We start from the raw sequence: 17,901 nt of genomic DNA, 5'->3' as shown, positions 1-17,901 counted from the left end.
CCCACACACACGGAGGTAACAGTGTAACCCCACACACACGGAGGTAACAGTGTAACCCCACACACACGGAGGTAACAGTGTAATCCCACACACACGGAGGTAACAGTGTAACCCCACACACACGGAGGTAACAGTGTAACCCCACACACACGGAGGTAACAGTGTAACCCCACACACACGGAGGTAACAGTGTAACCCCAGACACACGGAGGTAACAGTGTAACCCCAGACACACGGAGGTAACAGTGTAACCCCAGACACACGGAGGTAACAGTGTAACCCCACACACACACGGAGGTAACAGTGTAACCCCACACACACACGGAGGTAACAGTGTAACCCCACACACACGGAGGTAACAGTGTAATCCCACACACACGGAGGTAACAGTGTAATCCCACACACACGGAGGTAACGGTGTAACCCCACACACGGAGGTAACAATGTAACCCCACACACACACGGAGGTAACAATGTAACCCCACACACACGGAGGTAACAGTGTAACCCCACACACACGGAGGTAACAGTGTAATCCCACACACACGGAGGTAACAGTGTAACCCCACACACACATGGAGGTAACAGTGTAACCCCCCCACACACACGGAGGTAACAGTGTAACCCCCCCACACACACGGAGGTAACAGTGTAACCCCCCCACACACACGGAGGTAACAGTGTAACCCCACACACACAGAGCTAACAGTGTAGCCCCACACACACGGAGGTAACAGTGTAACCCCCCCACACACACGGAGGTAACAGTGTAACCCCCCACACACGGAGGTAACAGTGTAACCCCACACACACGGAGGTAACAGTGTAACCCCACACACACGGAGGTAACAGTGTAATCCCACACACACGGAGGTAACAGTGTAACCCCACACACACGGAGGTAACAGTGTAACCCCACACACACGGAGGTAACAGTGTAACCCCACACACACGGAGGTAACAGTGTAACCCCAGACACACGGAGGTAACAGTGTAACCCCAGACACACGGAGGTAACAGTGTAACCCCAGACACACGGAGGTAACAGTGTAACCCCAGACACACGGAGGTCACAGTGTAACCCCACACACACACGGAGGTCACAGTGTAACCCCACACACACACGGAGGTAACAGTGTAACCCCACACACACGGAGGTAACAGTGTAATCCCACACACACGGAGGTAACAGTGTAATCCCACACACACGGAGGTAACAGTGTAACCCCACACACACGGAGGTAACAGTGTAACCCCACACACACGGAGGTAACAGTGTAACCCCACACACACGGAGGTAACAGTGTAACCCCACACACACGGAGGTAACAGTGTAACCCCACACACACGGAGGTAACAGTGTAACCCCACACACACGGAGGTAACAGTGTAACCCCACACACACAGAGGTAACAGTGTAACCCCACACACACACAGAGGTAACAGTGTAACCCCACACACACAGAGGTAACAGTGTAACCCCACACACACACAGGTAACAGTGTAACCCCAGACACACTGAGGTAACAGTGTAACCCCAGACACACGGAGGTAACAGTGTAACCCCACACACACACGGAGGTAACAGTGTAACCCCACACACACGGAGGTAACAGTGTAACCCCACACACACGGAGGTAACAGTGTAACCCCACACACACGGAGGTAACAGTGTAACCCCACACACACAGAGGTAACAGTGTAACCCCACACACACAGAGGTAACAGTGTAACCCCACACACACACAGGTAACAGTGTAACCCCACACACACACAGGTAACAGTGTAACCCCACACACACAGGAGTGGGGGCTTTATGCCCCTGGGGCGTCTCTGCAATGTGTAAGATATATATCATGCAAGTAACAAATAAGCCATACAAGGGAGGTCTGGCCCCACTATATCCCTGCTTGCTGGGGGCACCATGGGGGTCTGCTACTTGGGTTCCAGTCTATAGATAGACAGTCAAAAGTGAGACAAAGTCATAAGTCAGACAAAGTCATAAGTCAGACAAGGTCATAAGTCACACAAGGTCATAAGTCACACAAGGTCATAAGTCACACAAGGTCATAAGTCACACAAGGTCATAAGTCACACAAGGTCATAAGTGTGTGTTTTTTACAACTTTTGCCTCATTTACTATCCATGTCCAAACTAGTACCTTTTAGTAAAGTTGTGGCAAGCGTAGCGAGCCCGCGAGGGGACGAATTTCACCACATTTAGGTTAAAAATGTTTAGAAACACAAAACAAATGTTTGTTTTGTGTCTGACTTTTGACTGTGACCCTACGGTGTCTACCTAATGACTGTCTATGTGCTATACACACCTCTGCTACCTACCTGCTATAAAGAAGGTTACAAAGTTGTCCAGCATAATCTCATCGTCCAGGCCGTTCTCCAGCTCTGCGGGGACAGGAGAGAGGAACACGGGCAGGGTAAGGTTACTGGTAATGTGTCATCAGGCTGCCAGCATGTGGCATACAGCCTCCTGAGGCACGAGGCACTGAGTAACAGTAAATGTCATAAAATTATGTTGTACAAATCCTTGCTTAATGTTCAACATATAGCTCTCATTAAATACTTATCCTGCTTAGTATTTAGTGGCCCAAACATTAAGGGGGGAATTCAGTTAGGTGTGAGTTTGGTCCTGCAAGCAGAATACACGGCAATCTCACATTGCAGAATACATGTGCAATTCAATTCCAAGCTCACAATCGTTTTTCAGAGTAATATGGGTGTTTTTGATCACACCCCATGGGCAGGTGAGAAGGCAGGGACAATCTTTACCCCCCCCCCCCCCAATGAAGGCGGGTCCGCCTTCTGCAAACTCACACCTAATTGAATTCCCCTATAGATGCTATGACCGCTATACGTGTATAATATTACTTTAGGCTATTGTGGCGTCATATAAAGAATAATAATAAACATTATTCTATTGGTGGGGAATGGCGCCTGCTTGGAAATGATCTGTTAGTTCTACTGTTATAACCAATATTAAATAAATACACAATAACATTTCACATCTAAACAATACACGGATTCTATAATATACAAATGTTATTTATTACACATCATTAATAAATTCTTATTTCATCTCAGGAGGGGACATATAGCTACACCTAGACCCGCAATACTAACAGGCGAGAGCCAGTGCCGCCGGCAGAGCTATACCTGGGGACAGCAGTGTTATTTACAGTGGTAACCCCTTATCTGTAGGGGGCACCACAGCCTGTGTACTGGGAGATGACAGTACTGGAATGGGGATGACTTGAGGAATGACGCAGTGCGTGCGTGCTTAGGACACCGGTACCTGCACTCTGCAGGATCTTGGTCAGGATGTCTTTGGGAACCTCCTCCCCGTTCAGCAATTCTCGTTTCCTCTGCATGATGCATTCACGGCCAGTTCTCCGCAGCAGCTCCGCACTCTCCTGCACATCCCGAATGAATGCCCAGTGCTGGGGCATGTACTGGGGACACAAATGACAGGTGTATGGTCATTTCCCTAATGCATGGAGTCAGCATAGAGCCATAGGCGTGTGCGTTATACAGTGACAGGTGTATGGTCATTTCCCTAATGCATGGAGTCAGCATAGAGTCATAGGCGTGTGCGTTATACAGTGACAGGTGTATGGTCATTTCCCTAATGCATGGAGTCAGCATAGAGTCATAGGCGTGTGCGTTATACAGTGACAGGTGTATGGTCATTTCCCTAATGCATGGAGTCAGCATAGAGCCATAGGCGTGTGCGTTATACAGTGACAGGTGTATGGTCATTTCCCTAATGCATGGAGTCAGCATAGAGTCATAGGCGTGTGCGTTATACAGTGACCGGTGTATGGTCATTTCCCTAATGCATGGAGTCAGCATAGAGTCATAGGCGTGTGCGTTATACAGTGACAGGTGTATGGTCATTTCCCTAATGCATGGAGTCAGCATAGAGCCATAGGCGTGTGCGTTATACAGTGACCAGTGTATGGTCATTTCCCTAATGCATGGAGTCAGCATAGAGCCATAGGCGTGTGCGTTATACAGTGACCAGTGTATGGTCATTTCCCTAATGCATGGAGTCAGCATAGAGTCATAGGCGTGTGCGTTATACAGTGACCAGTGTATGGTCATTTCCCTAATGCATGGAGTCAGCATAGAGTCATAGGCGTGTGCGTTATACAGTGACAGGTGTATGGTCATTTCCCTAATGCATGGAGTCAGCATAGAGCCATAGGCGTGTGCGTTATACAGTGACCAGTGTATGGTCATTTCCCTAATGCATGGAGTCAGCATAGAGCCATAGGCGTGTGCGTTATACAGTGACCAGTGTATGGTCATTTCCCTAATGCATGGAGTCAGCATAGAGCCATAGGCGTGTGCGTTATACAGTGACCAGTGTATGGTCATTTCCCTAATGCATGGAGTCAGCATAGAGTCATAGGCGTGTGCGTTATACAGTGACAGGTGTATGGTCATTTCCCTAATGCATGGAGTCAGCATAGAGCTATAGGCGTGTGCGTTATACAGTGACCGGTGTATGGTCATTTCCCTACGGTGATGCAGCAGTGACGGCGCTGTACGGTAAGGTGGTAGTGACGGCGCTGTACAGTGTTGCGGCAGTGACGGCGCTGTACGGTGAGGTGGTAGTGAATGATGGCGCTGTACGGTGAGGTGGTAGTGACGGCGCTGTACGGTGAGGTGGTAGTGACGGCGCTGTACGGTGATGCAGCAGTGACGGCGCTGTACGGTGATGCAGCAGTGACGGCGCTTTACGGTGAGGTGGTAGTGATGGTGCTGTACAGTGAGGTGGTAGTGACGGCGCTGCACGGTGATGCAGCAGTGACGGCGCTGTACGGGAAGGTGGTAGTGATGCCGATGTATGGTGAGGTGGTAGTGACGGCGCTGTACGGTGATGCAGCAGTGACGGCGCTGTACGGTGATGCAGAAGGAGGCATCTAGTACTGCTGCACTAGTGATCCCACCTGCGTCCTAGGCCTCAGGCATTGGATCACTCACCATCGGGCGGCCATAGTCGCAGAGGCCAGGAAATCCCCATCCCTGACCTCTTCACCCCTCTACACAGCAGCGACATGCCTCCATTTTCACATATGGCGGCCGTCACCATCCCCCGAATGGCAGTAGACTGTCAATCACTGAGCGTCTGCTGCTGTCCTGATTCTGATGTCGCAGAACCCGCTTGCGTACGCACAGAACGGGTCTTGCGCATGCAACATCGGTACTTTACACATGATAGCGCAGGCGCTGCCGCATCTGAATGACCCCCGATACTCTGCGGTCACACAATGCACCGCGCATAGTTACCATTGCTGTAATATGTGAAGACGCTTTGCCTCTGAGAGCGCATTGTGTCCTTTATGTACTATAATCCCCATTATGATGTTCAATAATACTCAATTGAATATCCTATATAATAAAAGGCTAACGCTGCTCCTCACCTCTATGGGGAGAATTCATGTATTTTGCACACTGGCCAACAATAGATGGTGCCCAATGGAGCAATTCAATTATTGCTGTGTTTAGGTGCGCACAGCTGTTCCGTTGTTCCGTCACTAGTTAATGTATAAAGCGCAGAGTATACAGCAGATGGTGAGAGATGCGCACAGTGGGGGTAATTCTGAGTTGATCGCAGCAGGATTTTTGTTAGCAGTTGGGCAAAACCATGTGCACTGCAGGGGGGGCAGATGTAACATGTGCAGAGAGACCTGGGTATCACCATACTGCAGTGCAGGGGGGGCAGATGTAACATGTGCAGAGAGTTAGATTTGAGTGGGGTGTGTTCAAACTGAAATCTAAATTGCAGTGTAAAAATAAAGCAGCCAGTATTTACCCTGCACAGAAATAAAATAACCCACCCAAATCTAACTCTCTCTGCACATGTTACATCGGCCCCACCTGCACTGCACATGGTTTTGCCCAACTCCTAACAAATTTGATGCTGCGATCAACTCAGAATTAGGCCCAGTATACAGAATAAGATGTATTGTACATTGGGTCCTGCTTACCTGTATTCCATGCTGGATGTAACACCCTGCATGGGAGACCGCACCAGTAAGTCAGCGTGCGGCCCCCAGCATCTTACCTGCATGAATGGTTTCTGCATATATTGCACCATCCCCTTCAGAACTGTGGAAATGGCTTTAGGAAAAGCCGTCTGGTTTCCCTCCACCAAGCCAAGCTCCATGCCAAATGCAACCTGCATGTGAGATAACCGCAATCTATTTACACCAATTCTGGAGGTTACGGAGTAGGGCGGTGTTACAGAGTAGTGTAGGGTGGTGTTACAGAGTAGTGGAGGTTACGGTGTAGGGCGGTGTTACAGAGTAGTGTAGGGTGGTGTTACAGAGTAGTGGAGGTTACGGTGTAGGATGGTGTTACAGAGTAGCAGAGGTTATGGTGTAGGATGGTGTTACAGAGTAGCGGAGGTTATGGTGTAGGATGGTGTTACAGGGTAGTGGAGGTTACGGTGTAGGGTGGTGTTACAGAGTAGCGGAGGTTACGGTGTAGGGTGGTGTTACAGAGTAGTGGAGGTTACGGTGTAGGGTGGTGTTACAGGGTAGTGGAGGTTACGGTGTAGGGTGGTGTAACAGAGTAGTGGAGGTTACGATGTAGGGTGGTGTTACAGAGTAGCAGAGGTTACGGTGTAGGGTGGTGTTACAGAGTAGCGGAGGTTACGGTGTAGGGCGGTGTTACAGAGTAGTGGAGGTTACGGTGTAGGATGGTGTTACAGAGTAGTGGAGGTTATGCTGTAGGGTGGTGTTACAGAGTAGCGGAGGTTATGGTGTAGGGTGGTGTTACAGGGTAGTGGAGGTTACGGTGTAGGGTGCTGTTACAGGGTAGCGGAGGTTACGGTGTAGGGTGGTGTTACAGGGTAGCGGAGGTTACGGTGTAGGGTGGTGTTACAGAGTAGCGGAGGTTATGGTGTAGGGTGGTGTTACAGAGTAGCAGAGGTTACGGTGTAGGGTGGTGTTACAGAGTAGCGGAGGTTACGGTGTAGGGTGGTGTTACAGAGTAGCAGAGGTTACGGTGTAGGGTGGTGTTACAGAGTAGCGGAGGTTACGGTGTAGGGCGGTGTTACAGAGTAGTGGAGGTTATGGTGTAGGGTGGTGTTACAGAGTAGCGGAAGTAACGGTGTAGGGTGGTGTTACAGGGTAGTGGAGGTTACGGTGTAGGGTGGTGTTACACGGTAGTGGAGGTTACAGTGTAGGGTGGTGTTACAGAGTAGCGAAGGTTACGGTATAAGGTGGTGTTACAGAGTAGCGGAGGTTACGGTGTAGAATGGTGTTACAGAGTAGTGGAGGTTACGGTGTAGGGTGGTGTTACAGAGTAGCGGAGGTTACAGTGTAGGGTGGTGTTACAGAGTAGTGGAGGTTACGGTGTAGGATGGTGTTACAGAGTAGTGGAGGTTATGCTGTAGGGTGGTGTTACAGAGTAGCGGAGGTTATGGTGTAGGGTGGTGTTACAGGGTAGTGGAGGTTACGGTGTAGGGTCCTGTTACAGGGTAGCGGAGGTTACGGTGTAGGGTGGTGTTACAGAGTAGCGGAGGTTACGGTGTAGGGCGGTGTTACAGAGTAGTGGAGGTTATGGTGTAGGGTGGTGTTACAGAGTAGCGGAAGATACGGTGTAGGGTGGTGTTACAGGGTAGTGGAGGTTACGGTGTAGGGTGGTGTTACACGGTAGTGGAGGTTACAGTGTAGGGTGGTGTTACAGAGTAGCGAAGGTTACGGTATAAGGTGGTGTTACAGAGTAGCGGAGGTTACGGTGTAGAATGGTGTTACAGAGTAGTGGAGGTTACGGTGTAGGGTGGTGTTACAGAGTAGCGGAGGTTACAGTGTAGGGTGGTGTTACAGAGTAGTGGAGGTTACGGTGTAGGATGGTGTTACAGAGTAGTGGAGGTTATGCTGTAGGGTGGTGTTACAGAGTAGCGGAGGTTATGGTGTAGGGTGGTGTTACAGGGTAGTGGAGGTTACGGTGTAGGGTCCTGTTACAGGGTAGCGGAGGTTACGGTGTAGGGTGGTGATACAGAGTAGCAGAGGTTATGGTGTAGGGTGGTGTTACAGAGTAGCAGAGGTTACGGTGTAGGGTGGTGTTACAGAGTAGCGGAGGTTACGGTGTAGGGTGGTGTTACAGAGTAGCGGAGGTTACGGTGTAGGGTGGTGTTACAGAGTAGCGGAGGTTACGGTGTAGGGTGGTGTTACAGAGTAGCGGAGGTTACGGTGTAGGGTGGTGTTACAGAGTAGCGGAGGTTCCGGTGTAGGGTGGTGTTACAGGGTAGCGGAGGTTACGGTGTAGGGTGGTGTTACAAAGTAGTGGAGGTTAAGGTGTAGGGTGGTGTTACAGAGTAGTGGAGGTTACGGTGTAGGGTGGTGTTACACGGTAGTGGAGGTTACGGTGTAGGGTGGTGTTACAGAGTAGCGAAGGTTACGGTATAAGGTGGTGTTACAGAGTAGCGGAGGTTATGGTGTAGGGTGGTGTTACAGAGTAGCGGAAGATACGGTGTAGGGCGGTGTTACAGAATAGTGAAGGTTACGGTGTAGGGTGGTGTTACAGAGTAGTGGAGGTTACAGTGTAGGGTGGTGTTACAGAGTAGCGGAAGATACGGTGTAGGGCGGTGTTACAGAGTAGTGGAGGTTACGGTGTAGGGCGGTGTTACAGAGTAGTGGAGGTTATGGTGTAGGGAGGTGTTACATGGTAGCGGAAGTTACGGTGTAGGGCGGTGTACCAGAGTAGCAGAGGTTACGGTGTAGGGTGGTGTTACAAATAGTGGAGGTTACGGTGTAGGGCGGTGTTACAGAGAAGTGGAGGTTACGGTGTAGGGCGGTGTTACAGAGTAGTGTAGGGTGGTGTTACAGAGTAGTGGAGGTTACGGTGTATGATGGTGTTACAGAGTAGCGGAGGTTACGTTGTAGGGTGGTGTTACAGGGTAGAAGAGGTTACGGTGTAGGGTGGTGTTACAGAGTAGCGGAGGTTACGGTATAGGGCGGTGTTACAGGGTAGTGGAGGTTACGGTGTAGGATGGTGTTACAGGGTAGTGGAGGTTATGGTGTAGGATGGTGTTACAGAGTAGCGGAGGTTACGGTATAGGGCGGTGTTACAGGGTAGTGGAGGTTACGGTGTAGGATGGTGTTACAGGGTAGTGGAGGTTATGGTGTAGGATGGTGTTACAGAGTAGTGGAGGTTACGGTATAGGGCGGTGTTACAGGGTAGTGGAGGTTAAGGTGTAGGGCGGTGTTACAGAGTAGTGGAGGTTATGGTGTAGGGTGAGGTACACGGTAGTGGAGGTTACGGTGTAGGGTGGTGTTACAGAGTAGTGGAGGTTACGGTGTAGGGTGGTGTTACGGAGTAGTGGAGGTTACGGTGTATGGTGGTGTTACAGAGTAGCGGAGGTTACGGCGTAGGGTGGTGTTACAGAAAAGCGGAGGTTATGGTGTAGGGTGGTGTTACAGAGTAGCGGAGGTTATGGTGTAGGGTGGTGTTACAGAGTAGCGGAGGTTACGGTGTATGGTGGCGTTACAGAAAAGCGGAGGTTACGGTATAGGGTGGTGTTACAGGGTAGCATCTCACCTTCGTGATGACGTCCAGTGTTGTGCAGTTGATGACGGCGTGTAGACTCACTTCCTGTTTGCCATCCGCTTTCTCTGCCAGTTGTTCCATGAGCTGTTCGGCCTTTTCGTTAAAGACTCCAATCATCTGCCTGAGATACCTACAAGAGCCTTCTGTTAGGGCCAGACCTGATTGCCCACAGACTGGGGCAGACGGAGGGTATTGTAGGGTTAGGTTAGGGAAAGTCTGTTCAATAACACAGCATGCCTAGTCCCGCAATTCCCCCAGTCCTGACGCCATAAGCAATATCCAGAAGAGTTCCAGACTCACGTGTGACTGAAGGCGGGATCCATAATACGCCGCTGCTTATGCCAGTGATTGTGGTCCGGGTCCGTCAGCAAGCCTTTCCCCAGGAACCTGCAGAGGAGATATAGTGCTGCCTGCAGCTTGTTACTGGCACATTATACTCTACGTTATGTCTTCCTCCCATGTCCTCGTCATCTACTTTACATCATCAGCGGCACAAGTATGCAGTGCTTGGCTATACAGCAACAATGCCAGGCACATAATAAGAGAATATATTATATTTACTTTCACCAAGAAAACGTCAGACACAATGACATTCTGTATGATAGAACATGCTAGTAGAAAGAGAACCGCTATTCATCAAACTTAATTTGACAGATACCATGCCCCCTGACAATCCCCCTCTGACCAGACGCCGGACCTCACCGCACAGCGATTCCCTCTTACCTTCAGTAACCACCTGTTACTGACTCCACCCACTGCGCAGTGAGCGGGTATGTCACTGCCACTACTAGACTCCTAATATGTGGCGTCTGGAACCAAGTGCTAAAGTGTATGCGTCGACGCACTTCTGTCACACCTCCTGACTAGCGTCAGATGACACCCACTGGTCAGTGACCAGGCCTCTGCATTGGTAGCTGGCAGGAGGCGGAGCTTGGAGATGCTGGGCTTACCCTAGGCATACACCTACACAGCACAACAGAGCCCCGATTCCCAGCAGCAGGAGTTCCTGTGTGAGTAGCAAACTGCCCCCGCTCCTATAATCTGGCCCCGGTGTCCGTCATTTTGATGGGCTTTTAACTAGTAAATAATAATTACCACACATAGGGTGGGATTCAATTCTTTTCACCCCTTTTCACACCCGTTCTGTTTCTGCCCTCAAGGGCGTGGTATCATTATTTCAGCTCGCTACCCACAAAGTAGGGGGGCACCCAACCCTTTACACAGCTAAACCTGATCACTATGGGCACAATATGCGTGATAACGGAGATAATTTTAGAAAGGAAATTGGGCGTGATATGTCATTTGAATCCCACCCTTAGTGTTTCTGAGATCGGATTCAGATGTGAACTGTACAGTTTGTCTTTGCCTCTTACACAGTAGTAGAGTTAATGGCTCATACAATTAGGGGAGAGGACAATTTTGCTATGTAAAGTTATGTATGATTTCTTCAAGTATTAATATTTTTTCTCTTGAATTTTCTATAATATTTACATTTTCATCAGTAAATCAGCATATTTTTTCTAAATGTGACGCTCAAACACCTGCATATTGGCATTTCATTCTTTTTTACATTTTACACAAATTGGTCTCATAATATATACAGAATATATATTTTTCATTTTATATACACCCTGATTACTATCAATCAATCAATCAATCAATCAATCAATCAATCAATCAATCACATATCAGGCGTGAGAATGTAAAAGTACATTTGCGTTGCACCATTATAATAAATACATAATTCATCTACAGTATGTTAGCTATATTTATACTTTGTAATATATTTTTTTTTAAAGTTTGTACTAATTTAAGAATTACACACACACACACACACACACACACACACACACACACACACACACACACACACACACACACACACACACACACACACACTCTGAACTTGTCTGAGCATGTCCTCTGTTTTAAACATGACATTTTCATTTTACAGGCAAACACTGATTAAGTTACTGAATCAAAACCATTATACAATATATATATCTATATATATCTATCTATATATATATATATATATATATCAGGGCCATATGCGACTTATAATACAAATAATCACTACACACTGCTGCATAATATCAATTTAGATTTTCCAATGACATGTGACTGAGCGGCATGGTCAACAAAAATGTATTCAAATTGTCTAAGCATTTTGCTATTGAGAGCAATGATACATTAATTTATAATTATATACATATATTCTATGCTAGAATAAAAATAAGATTTTACTTACCGGTAAATCTATTTCTCGTAGTCCGTAGTGGATGCTGGGGACTCCGTAAGGACCATGGGAATAGACGGGCTCCGCAGGAGACAGGGCACTTTAAGAAAGAATTTGGATACTGGTGTGCTCTGGCTCCTCCCTCTATGTCCCTCCTCCAGACCTCAGTTAGAGAAACTGTGCCCGGAAGAGCTGACAGTACAAGGAAAGGATTTTGGAATCCAGGGCAAGACTCATACCAGCCACACCAATCACACCGTATAACTCGTGATAAACTTACCCAGTTAACAGTATGAACAACAACGGAGCATCAGATCAACCCTGATGCAACCAACATAACCCTTATTTAAGCAATAACTATATACAAGTATTGCAGAAGAAGTCCGCACTTGGGACGGGCGCCCAGCATCCACTACGGACTATGAGAAATAGATTTACCGGTAAGTAAAATCTTATTTTCTCTAACGTCCTAGTGGATGCTGGGGACTCCGTAAGGACCATGGGGATTATACCAAAGCTCCCAAACGGGCGGGAGAGTGCGGATGACTCTGCAGAACCGAATGAGCAAACACAAGGTCCTCCTCAGCCAGGGTATCAAACTCGTAGAACATTGCAAAGGTGTTTGAACCTGACCAAGTAGCCGCTCGGCAAAGCTGTAATGCCGAGACCCCTCGGGCAGCCGCCCAAGAAGAGCCCACCTTCCTTGTGGAATGGGCCTTAACTGATTTAGGCAGCGGCAACCCAGCCGCAGAATGAGCCTGCTGAATCGTGTTACAGATCCAGCGAGCAATAGTTTGCTTTGAAGCACGCGCCCCAAGCTTGTTGGAAGCATACAGGATAAACAAAGATTCTGATTTCCTGACCCTAGCCGTTCTGGCTACATAAACCTTCAAAGCCCTGACCACATCTAGTAACTCGGAATCCTCCAAGTCACGAGTAGCCGCAGGCACCACAATAGGTTGGTTCATATGAAAGGATGACACCACTTTTGGCAGAAATTGTGGACGGGTCCGCAATTCTGCCCTGTCCATATGGAAAACCAGATAGGGGCTTTTATGTGACAAAGCCGCTAATTCTGACACACGCCTAGCTGAAGCCAAGGCTAATAGCATGACCACCTTCCACGTGAGAAATTTTAACTCCACGGTTTTGAGTGGCTCAAACTAGTGTGACTTCAGGAAACTCAACACCACGTTAAGATCCCAAGGTGCCACTGGAGGCACAAAAGGGGGGCTGAATATGCAGCACTCCCTTTACAAACGTCTGGACTTCAGGAAGAGAAGCCAGTTCTTTTTGAAAGAAAATAGATGGAGCCGAAATCTGGACCTTAATGGAACCCAATTTCAGGCCCAAAGTCACTCCGGACTGTAGGAAGTGAAGGAAACGGCCCAGCTGGAATTCCTCCGTAGGGGCATTCCTGGCCTCACACCAAGCAACATATTTTCGCCATATATGGTAATAATGTTTAGCCGTCACGTCCTTCCTAGCTTTTATCAGCGTAGGAATAACCTCATCCGGAATGCCTTTTTCTGCTAGGATCCGGCGTTCAACCGCCATGCCGTCAAACACAGCCGCGGTAAGTCTTGGAACAGACAGGGCCCCTGTTGCAACAAGTCCTGTCTTAGAGGCAGAGGCCATGGGTCCTCTGTGAGCATTTCTTGCAGATCCGGATACCAAGTCCTTCTTGGCCAATCCGGAACAATGAGTATTGTTCTCACTTTTCTTTTTCTTATGATTCTCAGCACCTTTGGTATGAGAGGAAGAGGAGGAAATACATAAACCGACTGGAACACCCACGGTGTCACTAGTGCGTCTACAGCTATCGCCTGAGGGTCTCTTGACCTGGCGCAATATCTCTGTAGCTTTTTGTTGAGGCGGCATGCCATCATGTCCACCTGTGGCAGTTCCTACCGCCTTGCAATCTGCGTGAAGGCTTCTTGATGAAGTCCCCACTCTCCCGGGTGGAGGTCGTGCCTGCTGAGGAAGTCTGCTTCCCAGTTGTCCACTCCCGGAATGAACACTGCTGACAGTGCGCTTACGTGATTCTCCGCCCAGCGAAGAATTCTGGTGGCTTCTACCATCGCCACCCTGCTCCTTGTGCCGCCTTGGCGGTTTACATGAGCCACTGCGGTGATGTTGTCTGACTGAATCAGAACCGGTTGGTCGCGAAGCAGGGACTCCGCTTGACGTAGGGCGTTGTATATGGCCCTTAGTTCCAGGATGTTGATGTGAAGGCAAGTCTCCTGACTTGACCACAGCCCTTGGAAATTTCTTCCCTATGTGACTGCCCCCCACCCTCGGAGGCTTGCATCCGTGGTCACCAGGACCCAGTCCTGAATGCCGAATCTGCGACCTTCGAGAAGGTGAGCACTCTGCAGGCACCACAGGAGAGACACCCTGGCCCTGGGGGATAGGGTGATTAACCGATGCATCTGAAGATGTGATCCGGACCACTTGTCCAGTAAGTCCCATTGGAAGGTCCTCGCATGGAACCTGCCGAAGGGAATGGCCTCGTATGATGCCACCATTCTTCCCAGGACTCGAGTGCAGTGATGCACTGACACCTGTTTTGGTTTTAATAGATTCCTGACCAGTGTCACGAGCTCCTGAGCTCTCTCTACCGGGAGATAAACCCTTTTCTGGTCTGTGTCTAGGATCATGCCTAGGAGAGGCAGATCAGCTGTAGGAACCAACTGCGACTTTGGAATATATAGAATCCAGCCGTGTTGCCGTTACACTTCCAGAGAAAGTGATACGCTGTTCAGCCACTGCTCTCTTGATCTCGCTTTTATGAGGAGATCGTCCAAGTACGTGATAATAGTGACACCTTGCTTCCGCAGGAGCACCATCATTTCCGCCATTACCTTGGTGAACATTCTCGGGGCCGTGGAGAGACCAAACGGCAACGTTTTAAATTGGTAATGACAATCCTGTACCGCAATTCTGAGGTACGCCTGATGAGGTGGATAAATGGGGACATGAAGGTATGCATCCTTTATGTCCCGAGTCACCATAAAATCTCCCCCTTTCAGGCTTGCAATGACCGCTCTTAGCGATTCCATCTTGAACTTGAACCTTTTCAGGTATATGTTCAGGGATTTTAAATTCAATATGGGTCTGACCGAACCGTCCGGTTTCGGGACTACCACATGGTCGATTAATAACCCCCTCCTTGTTGAAGGAGGGGAACCTTGACCACCACCTGTTGAAGATACAATTTGTGAATTGCAGTTAACACTGTTTCCCTCTCGTAGGGGGAAGCCGGCAGGGCCGTCGGTGAGGGGGCATCTTCTCAAAGTCCAGCTTGTATCCCTGAGACACAATATCTATTGCCCAGGGATCTAACAGGGAGTGAACCCACTTGTGGCTGAACTTACGAAGGCGTGCCCCCACCGGGCCTAGCTCCGCCTGTGGAGCCCCAGCGACATGCGGTGGATTTTTGTAGAGGCCGGGGAGGACTTCTGTTCCTGGGAACTAGCTGTGTTGTGCAGCTTCTTTCCTCTGCCCCCGCCTCTGGCAAGAAAGGACGCACCTCGGAGTTTCTTGTTTCTTTGTTCGAAAGGCTGCATTGATAATGTCGTGCTTTCCTAGGCTGTGCAGGATTATAAGGCAAAATATCAGAATTACCAGCTATAGCTGTGGAGACCAGGTCCGAGAACCCTTCTCCACACAATCCTCAGCCTTCCATATGCCTCTTAAATCGGCATCATCTGTCCATTGCATATTCTACAGGACACGACAAGCAGAAATCGACATAGCTTTGACTCTAGGACCCAGTATACTCATGTCTCTTTGGGCATGTTTTATATATATATATATATATATATATATATATATATATATCTCTTAAGACAGCATCTTTAATATATATATATATATATATATATATATATATACAGAGGACAAAAACTGCGGCACTCAGGGTCTTTTGCTTGGAAAGATTTGTATTTAAGAATTCAGTTACATGACGCACCCGCGCCCCACCAACGTTTCAGGGATTCCAACCCCTTTGTCAAGGTGTAGGTGAAAGAAAAGAAATATATATATATATATTGATAAAGCTAAATATTTATCGTGTATATAACCCTTTATGAGGTCTAAGAACACGGTACGCTATCTACGTAAGAAGTACCGTAAGGGTACGCAAGTTGCGTATCGATCGCTTAGCCGTGATCGAGACGCTCAGGCGTCACGTTCACTCACGGCCAAGTGATCGCAGGCAGGCAGACTATTGGCTGTTGACTTATCGTAATGATTCGCTATAGCGTAGCGGCGCTCGGGACCACGAGGAGATCACCAGCGATGCAGACGCTCACAACGTTAAACCTTTATATCTATACCTTTAGTAATGAAATACACAGCAAACCTTAATGTAGAGACAAAGTGTAAGTGCAACCTTGTGTAACCTGATTAACTACAAAGCTGCTTGAGTGTCACCGATGCTCAGGGAGTACTTAATACTATAAAGAATACACAGATACCTGGGCTTAGGGTCCGAAGCCTATTATGTGTATTATGACTATTATACTTGCAAAAGGAATCACAGTACAAAGCATACACTACAATATAACATAAACCAACTAACCAGATAACTACACAGGAAATACAATACAATACAATTCAAGTCTAATCAAGGAAAAATACGATAGAAAGAGAAGAGAGGGAGAGAGAGAAATGGCTCACAGTAAGACAATATGATTATGGAGAGAACTTACGCACAAGGGGAACGATCGCATGCGCCTCGATATCCAGCTCCCGATTATCAGCAATGAGAACCGTTGAAGAGAGAGTGAAGTTGGATATGGTCGGCCCGCTATTTATGCCCCACACACAATACAATTCAATGGTCCCTACAATCTCATTGTTCATTGGACACAGGAATTCGGCTTCGCATTATAACAAAAGGTCATAGGTTGATTCATACAGGTGGGCTGTGACTATTTCCAACTGCTCAGGTGGGAGGGAAACTGGGTTTCCCGCCGCATGGGTAATAAAGTGCAAATAAAGTAAATGTTCATAAACTTCTTATGTCCATAACTATTCGCACGAGCGATTGATCTGCTTCAAACCAACACCGGAATATTTCTAATTAAATATTCTTCCGATGGATACTAAACACCACTGTATTACTCCTATCTGACCCTTCGTATCAAACAAAGAGGGATTCCTCTGTTCATAAACATTCTATATTAACCAAACTTTCAGAATCTATCAAAGGGACCATGATCTACAAAATACATTAGTGAAAATATGTAATGATTGAGTCGCACGCTATGATCGCATAAACTCTACCGTAAATACGCATACCATGCGCCTGCGGGTGCCCGCGACTGTGAGTATGCGCACGTACGGGAGAGCGTACGCACGCGCAGCACGGACCTGTGTGAGGTGCAAATATGGTAGTGTGCATAGAGATATTTTTCTGACTTTGACAGTCCACCCTTTGGCAGTCAATAATAACTGCCACTTCCTGAAAACATTTCAAAAGGAGAAAAATATATGTCAGGGGTTAATTCATTTCCATGGTTGGGTAAGGGAGGAGAGAGGAGTAGGTGGGAAGAGGGTATGACCTAGTGAGATAGCAGAAGCATGTGTGTATGAGTCCATGTTTGGGGGGTCATGTATCATCGTGCCGTACGTGTTGTAAATCAAGCTTCGAGGTATTGCGAAGTATACATTTGAATTCCTTCTTATCCCGTGGTACAGGTCTGTGGATGGGCTGTCAAACTTTACCGAGCTCTTTTCGGATTTTGAACAAAATGGGGAGCACATTTTAGTTGATGATACATGAATGGGGGAATATGTGATTGCTGATATCTGTGCCTGTATTCCCTATACTATGTGTGTCATTACCTGAGGGTTGTAGAAATGAAGAAAAGACATAATTACGGTAAATGCGGTGGTATTCTATGTCAGGTTAATGTACATCTGTCGGTTGAAGTTTTGTTCGGTATCAGTTGAAAGTCGTCTTCTTTGCGCTGTTTTGCTCATTAAGCGTGAGCAATAAGCTTTGTCAATGCCATTAGATTTACAAAAAATGTTGGGCTAGCGTAATTTTAAGAATTCTAGGGAAACTGGGGATCC

General features: G+C 47.9%; 1 protein-coding gene across 1 annotated transcript in view; it reads right to left on the bottom strand.

The window, feature by feature from the left end:
* The window catches only part of LOC134981290 (cholesterol 24-hydroxylase-like), a 57,536-nt gene that overhangs the window by 9,935 nt on the left and 29,700 nt on the right, over window positions 1-17,901 (bottom strand). The window contains exons 5-9 of the mRNA XM_063948620.1: window positions 9,879-9,965; window positions 9,570-9,708; window positions 6,088-6,201; window positions 3,310-3,466; window positions 2,340-2,402 (exon numbers count right to left, since the gene is read on the bottom strand). Of these exons, the coding sequence (XP_063804690.1) occupies window positions 2,340-2,402; window positions 3,310-3,466; window positions 6,088-6,201; window positions 9,570-9,708; window positions 9,879-9,965 (560 nt within the window). The remainder of the gene's footprint in view (window positions 1-2,339; window positions 2,403-3,309; window positions 3,467-6,087; window positions 6,202-9,569; window positions 9,709-9,878; window positions 9,966-17,901) is intronic.

Source organism: Pseudophryne corroboree, chromosome 12, assembly GCF_028390025.1.
Source record: "Pseudophryne corroboree isolate aPseCor3 chromosome 12, aPseCor3.hap2, whole genome shotgun sequence".
Taxonomy (NCBI): domain Eukaryota; kingdom Metazoa; phylum Chordata; class Amphibia; order Anura; family Myobatrachidae; genus Pseudophryne; species Pseudophryne corroboree.
Note: the sequence above shows the minus strand (reverse complement) of the source record. Positions and strands in the feature narration are given on the sequence as shown.